General features: G+C 36.9%; 2 protein-coding genes across 3 annotated transcripts; both read right to left on the bottom strand.

The window, feature by feature from the left end:
- Positions 1 to 178: 178 nt before the first annotated feature.
- Positions 179 to 5,378, bottom strand: LOC101165489 (triosephosphate isomerase). 2 transcript variants are annotated; one of them, XM_004074056.5, is made up of 7 exons: positions 5,103 to 5,378; positions 3,827 to 3,950; positions 3,301 to 3,400; positions 3,038 to 3,155; positions 1,692 to 1,777; positions 1,198 to 1,285; positions 179 to 875 (listed from the first exon to the last, which is right to left on the bottom strand). In XM_004074056.5, the coding sequence occupies exons 1-7, from the start codon at positions 5,212 to 5,214 to the stop codon at positions 757 to 759; spliced, it is 747 nt and encodes a 248-aa protein (XP_004074104.1). In that variant the 5' UTR covers positions 5,215 to 5,378; the 3' UTR covers positions 179 to 756. The 2 variants fall into 2 exon arrangements, with proteins under 2 accessions (XP_004074104.1, XP_078810999.1); XM_078954873.1 differs by lacking the exons at positions 179 to 875; positions 1,198 to 1,285; positions 1,692 to 1,777 and adding an exon at positions 2,674 to 2,937.
- A 1,476-nt stretch (positions 5,379 to 6,854) lies between these two features.
- On the bottom strand, positions 6,855 to 13,813 carry gnb3b (guanine nucleotide binding protein (G protein), beta polypeptide 3b). Its single transcript, NM_001104851.1, is given in 9 exon segments — positions 6,855 to 7,751; positions 8,173 to 8,389; positions 8,681 to 8,882; positions 9,632 to 9,698; positions 9,790 to 9,946; positions 10,884 to 10,947; positions 11,228 to 11,373; positions 11,733 to 11,843; positions 13,701 to 13,813. Coding segments are annotated over 8 exon segments (1,029 nt in total). The 5' UTR covers positions 11,802 to 11,843; positions 13,701 to 13,813; the 3' UTR covers positions 6,855 to 7,644.

The following is a 13,813-nucleotide window of genomic DNA, read 5'->3' as shown; positions in this document are numbered from 1 at the left end:
TGGTAAACTAACGTCATACTAAACCTTTTGGATTAACAATGAGTTTATTTAAAGGCAGACGTCAAACTCTTTATGTTTAAATGTTATTAAAACATTTGATAACCCGCTTTAAAAGCTCATGATGTTTGTGAATTTTTTATTAAGTTTGACTTAATTGAAAAAAAAAAGCCAAATACTATTTGTTCAAGTTTATTTTATTGTTTAGATTGGTCTATTCATTCAAATATCTGGTCTGAGGCAACGTTCACTTCCATCAGGTGATCCTACAACATCTACTAAAGCTCAGACTCATTAGATCTGCGCTTCAGATCAAAGCTCCGTTTCTGTCTGTGAGGTTTACTCAGGTCAACTTTAACTTTACCAGTGACATTCAACACAGTGAGAGAAGCAGATGCTACAGTTTAGTTATTGCTCTGCATGCAAACACACATGTTTACTGAAGGGAAAAATCATCAACAAATTCAAAGGTGATACAATAAAGAAAATCTAAAAGTGACCTAAGAGCTGTGATTTGTGTGACTTACACAGACACCAACCACATTTTCTTATAATTGTTATTCTAAATGTGGACTAGAAATGGTTTGGTTTTCTATGCAAAATAATTTAAACCAAACAGGACAGCAAAAATTCCACCTGCTTGAAAGAAAAACTCATATTTACTTCTATTTAGCTATTGAGCCCAGATTTTTAGCCCATGCATGGGGACACCAAGAGACAGCTGAAAGTCTGCAGAGCGTTTGGCATTGATGGACAGTATTATGCACGTGCGTTGATGATGTCAATAAACTCTGGCTTCAGGGAGGCTCCGCCCACCAGGAAGCCATCCACATCAGTCTGGGATGCCAGCTCCCTGCAGTTTGCTGCTGTGACTGACCCTGGGAAGACACCAGAGTTCCATCAGTCAGTGTAGTTCATCTACCAGATAGAATCTGCTGAAATCTACCCATTTTAGGTCAATTTCCTTTAAATTATTTGGCAAAAGTGTGAAAATGAGTGTTCCTTAGGAACAAATTAAAGATAACAGTAAAATCGTGGAACATACTGACTGCTTTTAGAAAACAAAGATGGTTCTCCTGGTAGAAATTCCCTACAATTAAATATTTAAAACACCCCGTTATAAAAGATGAAAAAGCCTTAATGAACCTACAACAAGCTGTTATTTCGGAACAGACTCAGCTGTTTAACTCCTGCACAGACCTCCGTAAATGATGCGCAGGGAGTCAGACACTTCTTCTGAGATGTTTGCTCGGAACCACGCCCTCAATTTCTCATGGACCTCCTGAGCCTGCAGAACCCCAAAACAAATGAAGAAAAAAAAGCAGCTTTTTTTAAGCAAACACCCTCCTGAATCAATTCTCACAAAAATGGGCATTTGCTTTAATTTTTGCCTGTAAGATTATACATGTGCCTATATTCTTTTAACCGGCTTTAATGAAGTTCTGTAAACTGTATTTTTGTGATTCTTGTTTTTTAGTTGACACTTATTTTGTGTTCATTAAGTCTCATCTGAAATCTCCTTTCCTCTTTCTAGTTATCTTCTATGATCTGAAACCATGCCTCTAGTGTTTTTCAGGAGCTTCTTGTCGTTTTAACTGCAGTTTTTAAAGGATGAACAGTTTGTCTGCACGTCTGACATATGTCAACTTGCCTTTCAGACCTAAAACACACATAAAAGGTCAGAGCTCCTTCACCTGCTCAGGTGTGGCTGTCTTGCCGGTGCCAATGGCCCACACAGGCTCATACGCCAGAACCACTTTCTCCCAGTCCATCACATTCTCTGAAACACATCATCTCTAGGTTATATATAAAAATGTGTTTCACTTTGTGATCATCATCCTCAGAAAAACAAAAATGAGTGTAAGCAGACAGAAAATATTTTTAGACTAGCCATCCTCACAGCTGTGTGAGGCTGTAGGTTCTCCAACACAGTTTTTGTGGAACAGCGGCCGATTCTGCTTTTAAAAGGGAAGAAAACGGCAGTGCTGCCTAAAATGTCTTCAACAGAGGCGCCCCCTGGCCTATTTACATTTTAAATCAGCATGCAACCTACTTCTGAGTCCAGAAGGAAGATGCATGAGGCTCAGATGCTGCCGGGAGAGATCATCAGTCAAATTATGAATAAAGAAACGCAGATTCAGACTCAGAAAAGTAGGGTGCAGATGTTTGAGCAATAATTGTAAGGACAGAACAAGGAAATATTAAGAATATATGGGAAAGTTAGGACCTGTGTCTGTTATCCTGCAACAAAATACAAGGAACTGATCAGAAAAGGTTACAGAACTGAAAAAAGCTTTTTTTTTTATTTCCCTAAAAGTTAACCAGTGACTGGACTGAAAAGGCAATGAAAAAAGTGCATTTTTGTTTGACTGTTAGCAAACAGAAAAGCTTAATAGTCAGATTTTTTTTTCAATTAGAGCCTCAGATTTTCTATAACATTTCCATTAGAAATGAATGCAACACTGTTTAGGTCTCCGGGTAACTTAAAATGTGCAAAGTACCAGTAGAGGGCAGTAATTTGCACATACAGTGTGCCAAAAAACTAACCATGTTAGCATAAAAAGCTATTGTTTAACAAACTTAAATTTCTGTTGATCAGACTTGAATGTAAATTGCATGTTTGAGTCCCCATCTATGCCAAGAGAGTACCTTTTCCGTCCAGAAACTACACAGAATTAAAGCTAAGAAGAGGCCAAACTGGAGTTGATTTTGCCTTTGTTTCCAGCAGCATGCAAATATTATATCAGAATTTGTTCAAGCTCTTCATAAATATAGCCAAGCACTGCGGTAGAGGGATGCTGATAAGGGCTGAAACCTGGAAACCTTGCAAACATAAGTTACTGTAAACTACTGTGAATGATGGGAATAAAAACATGATGCAACCCGAGAGTTTGGATTGAAAGGCAGGGCAGTGATGTAAACACAGCAGTGTGAGAATGGCTGAAAAAGAAAACAGGACTTTGTTAAAAGAAAAAAAAATCTGTTATAAGTTGAACTAAGGTGGGAATGTTAACATGAATCCATTTAGGCTTTTTTGTACCTGCAATGACTTGTGTTTGAGCAAAAATGACTTCCTCCGTTGTTCCCGCCTCTCGCTCCTCCAACTTCTCCCCAATGCAAGCGATGACACCCAGATCGCTTTCAAGAGCGTGAGCCACCTTAAGAAGAACGTCAGGGTCATGTAGCATCTATTAAAGTCTACGGTAACTTTATGGAAAAGTTGCCTTGTATTACTTTGAAATCTTCAGAACTGGGCTGGAGCAATCATCCTTAACTATAGAACAAGACAGCAGAAATCCTGACCTTTTGCCCAATCAGCTCGTCGTTTTCCCCAAACACGTGACGCCGCTCCGAGTGTCCGAGGATCACCCAGTCTGCCCCGCAGTCTTTTATCATAGCCGGGCTGCGAGGATCAAGTCAGGGGCAGTTTAAAATCATCGGCTACTCTCATGTCAGAGGAAGGTTCTTATCTTTACATCAGCAACAAGTTAACAAAGCTCTAAAAATAATAAAGAGACGACTCAAATGGTATAATCTATGGGTATGGGTTTGAGTAAATTCTATTTTTTATACAACAGCCTATTTAAGTGACCAACAGATAATCTTGACTAATTTTTGGTGTAATCAGATCATTTGTAGTTAGTTCCAGCTCGCTCTCGACGTTTGCATCAAATTGTTGGCAAGTTAACTATTAAAGTGTGTCACATTTGTGAAATAGGATGAAAACAAACAAGCCCAATAGTCCAATGAGAAAAACAACAACAGGTTTTTTTAAATTTGGCTTGATTTAATATTTAGAGATGTTGTACATTTCAGTGGACTACAGTACCTGATTTCTCCTGTAAACGCCCCCTTGGCCACCTTGTAGCAGTTCTGGGCTGCAACACTGATCCTGGAATCCAGACCGGACCGAGCAAAGTCCAGGTAGATGGAGGGAGCAGCACACACCACTTCTGCAGGCCAAACACAGACAGACCGGCTATCGGCGCACTTCAACTTAAACTGTAGACTGCACGAGTGATGCCAGCTGAATGGCAGCATCCTTTAATTTAAGTGTCATTCCCCCCCCCCCCCCCCCCCCCCCCCATGGAAAAGCCAAAGCAGTCTGACGGAGCAAAAAGACTAGAAGTCTTCGTTTAATCACATTTAACTGGAGATGAATAAATAAATTGAATTATGTAGCTCCCTTTTCATGGAGTAATCTCATATTCTGTTTGACATTAAAGGAAAATAGATATTTCCAACAAAGCTGAGCTAATTTTATTACATCATGATTCAGATAATTAAATCTATATTGGTTTTTTTATTTTATTATTTTCAAACGGACAATGGTAATGACCTGTGATATATGTCTTGTAGTTACATGTTATTCTTGGTCTGACTAAAGTAAACTTTGTGTCATAACAGCATTCCTGTTTTTTTCTTTCTTTAGAACTATTGTTTGAACCCAACAAAAAACGAAGACTTGAAGATGTTAATTTATTCTCAATAAAACATTCTGAGACCAGTAATTATAACAAATTTGTGAACAATTTATCCTTAGCCAATTCAAATACATAATAAATGTGGTACCAATTTCTATACAATTCAAATAACAGATTTCGGCACCTACCTTATTAAAGAAACAGAGGGTTACTGTTAAAATGAATCAATAAAAAAATTTTTGTCTTTCATTTTATAAAAGTACATATAAAATTAAATAATATATTATAAAATTCAAGTTTCAACTTCTTGCTCATGAATATACCTTTACAAAACAGATCTTTTAATCAATTTAGAACATTTTAAGGTGCATCTTTTTTTTCAAACTCATATTACAATCGCCTACAAGCCTGGCTATCTGTATTTATTTCTATTTTATTTTATCTTTCATTTAAGCATCACGTCTCCCTGCATGTCTCTTTTACCTCTTCTTTTTCGTTTAGGAAAACTACCTGATAAATCAAGATATTTATATTTGTTTGGCAAAATAAAGTCACCTTTAGATCAAATATTTAAATAAATGTCCTGAGGGCCTTTGCAACACCTGACAGCTAAGTAACTAATTCTGGTCACGTGATGCTGGATCTGGTCAGGGCAGCTTTTGCCGCGTGAGCCTCGGTTACCGGTGTCCTCGTGCAGACTGGCGGTGTTCAGGGTGGACATGAGCTCCTCCAGACTCTCCTTGTTCCCGTTCATCTTCCAGTTTCCTCCCACGAAGAACCTTCGTTGCGCCATGGCGGCTGCTGAGGCCTGATACCCGGAGAGGAGGGGCGGCAGACACCGGTGTGGGACAGGCTGGTGTGTACTTCAGGTGCTGTGGGAATTATCACAATCGAATTCCGGGAGGATTCCTTTATCTTCTGTTGTGGAAGTTCAAAGGCACTTACAAACACACCTGTGTCATACCGCCCCCTGCTGTAGAGATATTGTAAATGATGGCGCACCCCCTTCTGACAGAATTTGTGCTAATAAAATACACTTTTCCAGCTGGTTGAAGTTGTCACTTTGTTTATTTTTTACTTTTAAAACGTTTCATTGCTTTTAAAGACATTATGCATTGGTAGGCTGTTTGTACTTGCAGGAGTCTGTTTGAATTCCTTTTTTTGTTTTTGGAAAGCTAAAGTAACTAAATGTCTCCTTTGACAAAAGCATTCAAATTAAGAATCAGAATCTGAACATTCAAATTCAGCAAATTAAAATGAAAGTCCGATGTTTCTTCATTTCCCTTCAAAGTGGAAACTTAGAACAACCTCTCTAATAGAGAGAGGTTCTCCTCTAATACAGAGATTTTTTTCCTTCAGATTATCCTCTAATAAAGAAGATAATCCCATCCTACAACTCTATATTGCCAGATTATTACGAAAAAAAATGAAAACGTTTAAATGTCTGATAAAGAAATGAAAAGTGTGTCGTTAAAAAAAATAGACATGAATCTGACTGTGCACCGCTAAATAAACTGATGTAAAACAAAAGTAACGAATGAAAAATCCCAGGACAAATAGGAATAAGTGCATCAAGAAATAAACAAAAATTAGAATATTTTGTTTTACCAGACAACATGCTGATGTTATTTATCTTTTTTCACCATAATTCAAAGTAATAAGCAATTTTCAGTGAACAATTTGATGATGCAATTTGAAAATGCATTTTGCAATTGAAATTGCAATTTGAGTTATGGGTTAAAAAATGTCCATAGATTATTACAAAAGCTGTTCCTTTTTTCTTTGGTAGCAGAGAGTTGATCTCTATTCTTTTGCATTAATATCTTATGTGTATATCGTGATTTATAATCATTTAGAATCACAAAATACCCAGTTTTTGTTGTTAATTTTTAAATTTGTCCCTAAAAAATGTCTCCAGTCAATGTTTTTATTTGACACAGAGGAGATTGTTCATATTTTCAGTGGATTTTTGTTCTGGTATGTAATTTATTAAGGCGATAAAAATAAAAACTAACCTAAAAATAAGACTGTGAGACTTTTTAACAAGTGCCTGCTAGTTTAGTGAGTTTTCACTACAACAGTCTTCAGCAACACCAGAGTTGAAGCTCATAACTTCAACTACTTAATTATTTTAATTAGTTTTTAGTTTAGATAAACAGTTCTTTACACATATAAATCCAAGCTGGGAAATAAAATCTTGATTTTTCCATAAACAAAAAATGGAGCAAAACCTGAACATTTAACAGTCCTATAGACACTTTTTTCAAAATAGAAACCAAAAAATTTGGATTCTCCTCACGATCCAAGTGAAATATATCTTTTGAAAAACAAATAAAAATCTTTCTGCCAAAACAATGACAACTTGCCCACTTGTCAGTAGTCTGACTGAAATCTGAAAGTGAACACAAAGGCAACAAAAAGTCAGACATGGTATTAATGCAGAACTCTATTTATTAGAAAGGTTCCCAGCAAACATTTTGCCTTTTTTACACAGGAGATACACAAGTGTACAGGAACTACAAATTGCCACTGAGCTGAGTCAGGAATAAAATCAAGTTTACAGTTTATTTTACAGTATTTTTCAGTCTTTCTGCCTGGCTGCAGCAAATGTGGACCATCATTTATTTGAAAAACTCATTAGTAAATGAAACAAACTTGCTGTTTGTTAGCAGGAGATGTTTTTTACTAAATGTGTACCAAATAAAAGACACTGTGCATCAAGCCTCCATTCTAACTGTAAAATCACAAAAACAAATGAATGTACATGTAAGCCGTTTATCTAGGTGCAGGGCTCTTTTACAGGTCAAAAAACTTAAAGACAAAAATAAAGTAATCTGTTATTCTATGAATTAAATTATTATTTACGTTTTTTTTCTTTAATTGTTAAAAATCTAAACTTGTTTGATGATTTTAAGAAGAATTTAGTCATTTTATCCCTCATAAGTTTCAGCATTTACACTTTCTCAGTGACATTAAAGCTGGCATGTGCACAGCGGGATGAGCTGTGCAGTTTTACCTGATGCCATTAACACAAATGGCTAATTTGCAAATGATTTGCATGCTTAGTTTTGGAAAAAGAGGAGAGAAAAACAGGAAGAGAAGAAGGGTTCATGTTGCACAATTGTCTCCGGTTTTGTTTGTTTTTCTCCTCCTTCCTGTCTTCACCCCTTCCTCCCTCCCTCTTTCTCTTGTCTTCCAGGTGTGTTCTCAATCACGTCCTGCTTCAGTTCCACAGTTTGAGGAAGCTGTCCCAGGATCCTGTGCAGACGCCCATGCCGTCTTCGGGGACGCCGGTGCAGCTCACCCTGTTGTCATGGCCAGACAGCACGCCTGAAGGAGGAGAGCAGAGCGTCACTGAACAAAGTTGGAAAAATGTAAAGATAAATAGGTTGAAGATTGCAACTTGAGATCGAAAAAAAGAGAAGAAGAAAAATACATTTCAGGATAAAATAAAAAATGTGTGGTTTTAAATCATTAGACCAAAATAATAAATAAAAAATGATTGAGAGGAAGAGGACAGAAGGATGGACACAGTAAGGGATGGAAAAGATGAAAAACGATGGTAACTGCAACAATAAATAGAAAGAAAGGAAGAGAATATAAAACTTGAAGCAGAGATCAACAGATAGGTTCAGAAAGAGTAGAAAAAAAACTGGAAAAAAAAGAACTAAGGGATAGAAAATGGATGTGAAAAAAAGGATTTTTCTGATTTCATCACCTCTCTATGCCGACTTCACCAGACACCACTCACCGACTTTCTCCCCCTTCAGGGAGTCCCAAATGTGGCAGTTGAAGTCATCATAACCTGCGAAGATAAGGCGGCCCGAGTTGGACAGAGCCAGAGACGTGACGCCGGCGTTCAGGCTGGAGTCCGTGTAGTCCAGCACCTCCTGGTCGGCGCGCAGGTCGTACATCTTGCAGGAGCAGTCGTCAGAGCCTGTGATGACAGCATTTCCACTGGGGAAGAACTGCAAAATAAACAAAGTCCTTAGTGAGAAATTTGAACGTCAGTGATTTTACTTTTTATGAACATTAAAGATAAGCAGATAAATGAATTATTATATTTATAATTTGCATTTTTCTTCTGATTTTACAGTCTATTTTAAATACTTTTACAGGCAGTTATAAAATATATATTAAAAGAAGAACACTTTTTAACGTCTTAATGAAAACCCACAATTGTCCAGAAACCCAAATGTAACCAGGTTATGGTATTTCTGGTGTGTGCTGTGTGTGAGGCATCATCACAGGATCCTCACAGCAATGGCATTGATGTCGCTGGTGTGTCCAGAGAAGGTCTGCTTGCAGGCTCCTTCCCTCACGTCCCACAGTTTGGCCAGAGAGTCGCAGGCTCCAGAGATGAAGTAGTTCATGTCAGGAGAAAGAGCCAGCGACATGCAGTCTCCAATGTGGTTGGTGAAGATAATCTTCTGCTTGCCGGTCTCCAGGTCCCACAGGCAGCTGAGGATCAGGAGAAGCATAACGGATCAGTCTGATCAAAACATGTTTAAAAAAAATGTCTGTTTTCTGTGAGAGTCAACATTTGTGTAAGAAAAAAAATACATTTTCAATCCACTGGTCAACAAGTAAACAAAGCTGCTTCTAGCTGGGGTTCAATACATGTTAGTCGTGATTTAGTTTACACTCTGTGTTTTTGTGGCAAAAAAATAACGCAGACAAATGATGAAAGAACGAGTGAAGTGTATTTTTCTGTAAAAATACAGATTACTCTTAAACTAAAGTTTTAACCCAGAAGTAGTTTCACCTAGAAATGTTGTAAATTGTATTATTTTATGGATAGCCCATTCCTTACCTAATATTTCGGTGTCACAGTATTTTGTAATACGTTTTTTTGTTTTTTCTGGGTTCCTATCATTTCCGAAACAAAACCATTTTAGTTTTATTATTTTCCCCAAAAAATTTAAAAGCTGCTGCATATTTAAAAAGCAAATCTCTGCATTGATATAACATACATTTAGTTTGTTTAAGAAACCTTGAAGGTAACGTCTAAGTTTAAAAAAAAAAAAGAAGTTTATATTGGAAAAATGTCCCGTTTTTAAACAGACCTTTGAACCGTAAATCTGCATCCTTATTGAGTTTATTTAGGTATTCAAAGCAATATTTTAATGTGAAAAACTGAACATTTTCCAGCAGCTCCAGAGTTCACAACTGTGATCAAACCCAAAGAAATAAAAAACTAAAAAACCCACCAGGTGGTGTCACCGGAGGCTGTCAGAATTTCTGAGTCACTAAGGAAACGGCAGCAGGACAGGTAACCTAGAGAGGTGAGAAAGACCGTTTTTCCATCATCATTTATTACATTTTCATTGATAAAAGTAGAGGAAGACATCTGAAGAGCATAACTGACCTGTGTGTGCATCCAGCTCCCTGAGGGTCTTTGGGCTGGCAGCCTTGATGTTGTAGACTGTGCAGATGTTATCCAGACCACCGCTGGCCACCAGGTTTCCTGAGGGGGCGAAGGCGACACTCATCACCCAGGCAGACTTGAGAGGAACGGCGACCAACTGAGGAGAGAAATTCCATTTATTCCCAATGTCACCTTTAGATCTATGATCATGTTTTCTAGCATATATGAAAAAGATTTGAGCCCACCCTAAATTCAAACTACTGTCTCAGTAGTTTTCTAAAGGTTTCCTAAAGCCAGAGGTGTTCTTCAAGTTCTAAACTCAGTGAGTAACTATTTTTGATATAGAAAAAATCTTTTACAACAAAATGTTAAAAATCTTTGGTATTTCTGAAAGAAAATGGGAGGTTTTGACGTTTTTATATATAATATACCTTGCAATTCTTCAATCCACAAATGACTGCAAGATAAATGAGCAGATTTTCCTTTTTCTAGGTTTGATGATTCAATCGAGTCTGTTTTCTGTTTAAACACTCTTTGGGCGTGCAGCAATCTTTTTTGTATTTTGACATGCGAGCTGACCAATCCCAACAACAAAAAAAGGTGGTTGAAGAAAGAAACTTGAGCAAATATGAATCTATAAGGTACTTTTTGCAGACTTCTTCTTAAAGCATAGAAAAACCACATTTTAAAATTATATATGTAAAAAAGACAATAAAGAGAAAAGAAAAAGGCCTTAGTATCACAGATAGTAGCATTATAACTCATAAAAATATTTTAAAACAAACTAACCTAAACAAGCAAAATATTTAAATCTTTTACATAAAACTGAAACTTTGACAGCATCTGCAGAAAAAAATGATAATTTTTAAGTAAATGGAAATACATTTGTGTATTTCTGTATCTTGTTTTACTTTTTTACTATCCAATCATTACATGACTAATTATCCTAAGTTTTATGTATTTTTGTATGGATACATGTATTTTTTTTCTTTAAGCTTCTCTGAATGGATTACTTGAAATGAACCAATTCCAACTTGCACAGTTTGGAACCCCAGATGCATATGTTGGAAACACCTCATAGATGGAGAACTGACCTTATTCCCGGTGAAAGTATCCCAGACCAGAAGCTTGCCATCCTGTGATGCACTGACCATTGACCTTTGAAACAGAGCAGGGTGACATTATGCATGTATTTGGAGAAAGCCTTTAACACTTTATTTTTATTTGCTTTTATACAAAAAAAAAAACAAACAAACTAAAACATGCTTTAAAATCTTTTAAAAAAACTGCTGTGAGATAACTGTAAAGTGAAATGTTACCCGTTTGGTTTAGTTAAAAAAAAGTCTTGTTAAGAATAAAAAGCTTGTTTTCTATTTTGAGGGGTGACAATGCTTCATAAATGTTAGTGCAGAATTTCTGTGCTTTTCCATTTCCTCACCTGGAATCTGCTGACCAGTGCATGGCATAGATCTTTGCCAGGTGACCCTTCAGGTTCTTCCTGAGTTTGAGTTGGACCCGACCCACTGAAGCCACTCCACCTGCAGCCGCTGACATGCTCCCATCATTTGCTGCTTTACGAGCAGCCTGGAAGTCAAAAGCATCACACAGAGTAGAGTTATGTTGTTCTGTTTTCTTATTTATCAGGAGAAATGCAATAAAAGTAAAAAAATTAAAGAACCATCAAGCCAGGTCATCTTTTAATTGTTAGAATAAAATTAGGTTTTATTTGCTAACAAGAAAAAACAACTAGTTCAGAACAAAATGAGGATTTTCCCATTTAACTAACCGACAATGTCCCCATTTGCTTTGATTTTAAGTTTCTTTTTAACATTAGTTTGAAGCTTGGTAAAAAAAAACTGAGTTCCATTTTAATTGAAACTAACTACAAAAAACACATAATACTTGAATGTACCCATGTACTGATGGATGAACAAACCACTCACCTCAATCTGCGTACGGAGTGCATCACACTCCTTTTTCAGTGCATCCATTTCAGCTTTCTCAGCTGCCATGGCAACGGCTGGTCAAGGAGGTTATTGACAGACAAACCAACCCTGGAGATAGAAAGAGATGGAAAGTGCTGAGTTTTTTTTTTTTGTTTTTTTTTGCACAAAGATCAAAGTAAGATCTTGTAGTTTTTGTGAAACATCTTTCTGTTAAGTCAAAGCTGCAAAGTTGGTTGATCAAAAGTACAGAACTTAAAGAAAGGACTCAAATGACGTGTGAGGTGACACCTCAAAGAGAAAGTGCAGTTGCATCCTAAAGTTTGTAGATTAGCTGCAACTAGCAACCTGTAATCTCAAAATGCTTTCTTCTTCTTATAAAGGGGGTCACGATAATCAGTTGGGATTAAAAGTGAAAAAAGACACAACCCTAAGACACACAGTGAGAGGTTTACACACAAAGGCCTACACATACGCATGGATTACAACAGTCTAGTCCCTCTTTCCAATTCTATCTGCTGCAAAATGTTAATGTACAACATTAATAGGATAATTTTCATTATTCACTTGTTATTTTGTCAAATGTTTGGTTCTAGAGTTTGGAGTTTATGAAGCAGCTGTTTCTTTGCTAAATTCCAGTGAAATATGCTCCAAATACAAATTTCCAGATTTAATATTGTGAGTTTTAACGGCAGTCCCGGCGGCTGTCTGAAGTTTCCCAACAGCCCTGCATGCAGCACTGAAATGTATGTGCCTAATACTCTGTAATAGGATACTGACGTATAAGCAATTTATCAGCACTTTATGTCCACATTTTCCAATTATTTTGCTAAACTAAAACTGCTTTTCATTTGAGCAAAATGCCAAACAGACATTATGCAAATAAACATGATCATTGTTATCGTAATGTTATATATTTTGTGTTAACTGAGCTTGTACACTATTGCAGTAACAACCACATTTCCCAGGATGGAATCAATAAAATATCTTTAATGCATTGTCTCTAATTATTCCATTACTACAAAGATTGATAAAAGTATGACTTCTGCTTTACTACATAATGCAAATTAACAAAATGTTGAGTTTCTGCAGCTTTCATACACATGCTTGTTTTGCACAAACATTTGTCGAACAGTGAAGGTTCAGAATAGATAGACCTGATGAAAATCTAACTTGAATGAATTAGGGCCCGGAGGAGACGACAACCAGTAGTTTCAATGCTGAAGAGTTAGAGGATAGTTTGCTGCAAAACTTTAGGTCGTAGCAGGAGATCTTAAGAAGAGCTTTAAGGGTCCAATCTCCTGTCATCCGATTATTAACTAGCCTCTACCTCAGGATCAGGGAAAGAGGTAGGGCAGCTGATCTGGATGGCTTCACTTTTGCTGTCCTGCTTTTACAGCTAAGGTCCAAGTTAGATAAGAATGTCACCATAAAACTCACCCATTGCTGTTTTTAAAGGTCTGTTACTCTCAGAAATAAAATAAAAAAAGAAAAGGATTTTGTTGCAAATAAAAGATGCAGTTGAAACCACAAAAGCACATGCTGCTTGAGGTTAGGCCTTGTGTGAGAGATTATGGCTGCCACCTGTGGCTAAAATCCTCTTTTGCTCAAAATCCAGATATCACCTTCGAAAGATCTAAAAAAAATCACTGAATTTCACAAAGCAAAACATGGCTTTGATGAAAAGAAGATTTCAAGAATTTTTTTTAGGATTTGGGATAAAATTTGCATGGAAGTCTGCACTTGGAAAATCGAAAAATCAAATGAAGAGGTGCAGAATTAAAGCAATAATTACTGGTTCATTCACTATTGCAAGGTTGTACCGTTAAACCAAAGACCATTTTCTTATATTTTGAAGGAAAATAGTCTAAATGTCTTGTAAAATGATGGATACCTCTTCAGTTTGTGTCTGTTTTTTTTTTTTTATAAGCAAAAGAAGCTCCTGCAGGGGAAGCATAAAGTACTCACTTCTTCCACTCTCAGCACAGATCCTTCTCCTTCCCCGCACTGCTGTAGTTCCTGGTCCCAGAAAGCTCCGTCTCTCTCCTGGCCTTGGAGCTCCTTTAGATCCCACAATCCCA

Source organism: Oryzias latipes, chromosome 11, assembly GCF_053564925.1.
Source record: "Oryzias latipes strain Hd-rR chromosome 11, Olatipes_Hd-rR_3.1".
Classification (NCBI taxonomy): domain Eukaryota; kingdom Metazoa; phylum Chordata; class Actinopteri; order Beloniformes; family Adrianichthyidae; genus Oryzias; species Oryzias latipes.
This window is presented reverse-complemented; position numbering and strand designations above follow the sequence as displayed.

What these genes read in the sequence shown, in the direction of transcription:
- LOC101165489 (XM_004074056.5), bottom strand. Translation starts at nt 5,214, where the DNA reads ATGGCGCAACGAAGGTTCTTCGTGGGAGGAAACTGGAAGATGAACGGG. An exon ending in GCGTTTACAGGAGAAATCAG is followed by an intron (nt 3,401 to 3,826) that starts GTACTGTAGTCC and finishes TGATCCTCGCAG; the next exon opens with CCCGGCTATGATAAAAGACT. An exon ending in TCAAACACAAGTCATTGCAG is followed by an intron (nt 1,778 to 3,037) that starts GTACAAAAAAGC and finishes GATGTGTTTCAG; the next exon opens with AGAATGTGATGGACTGGGAG.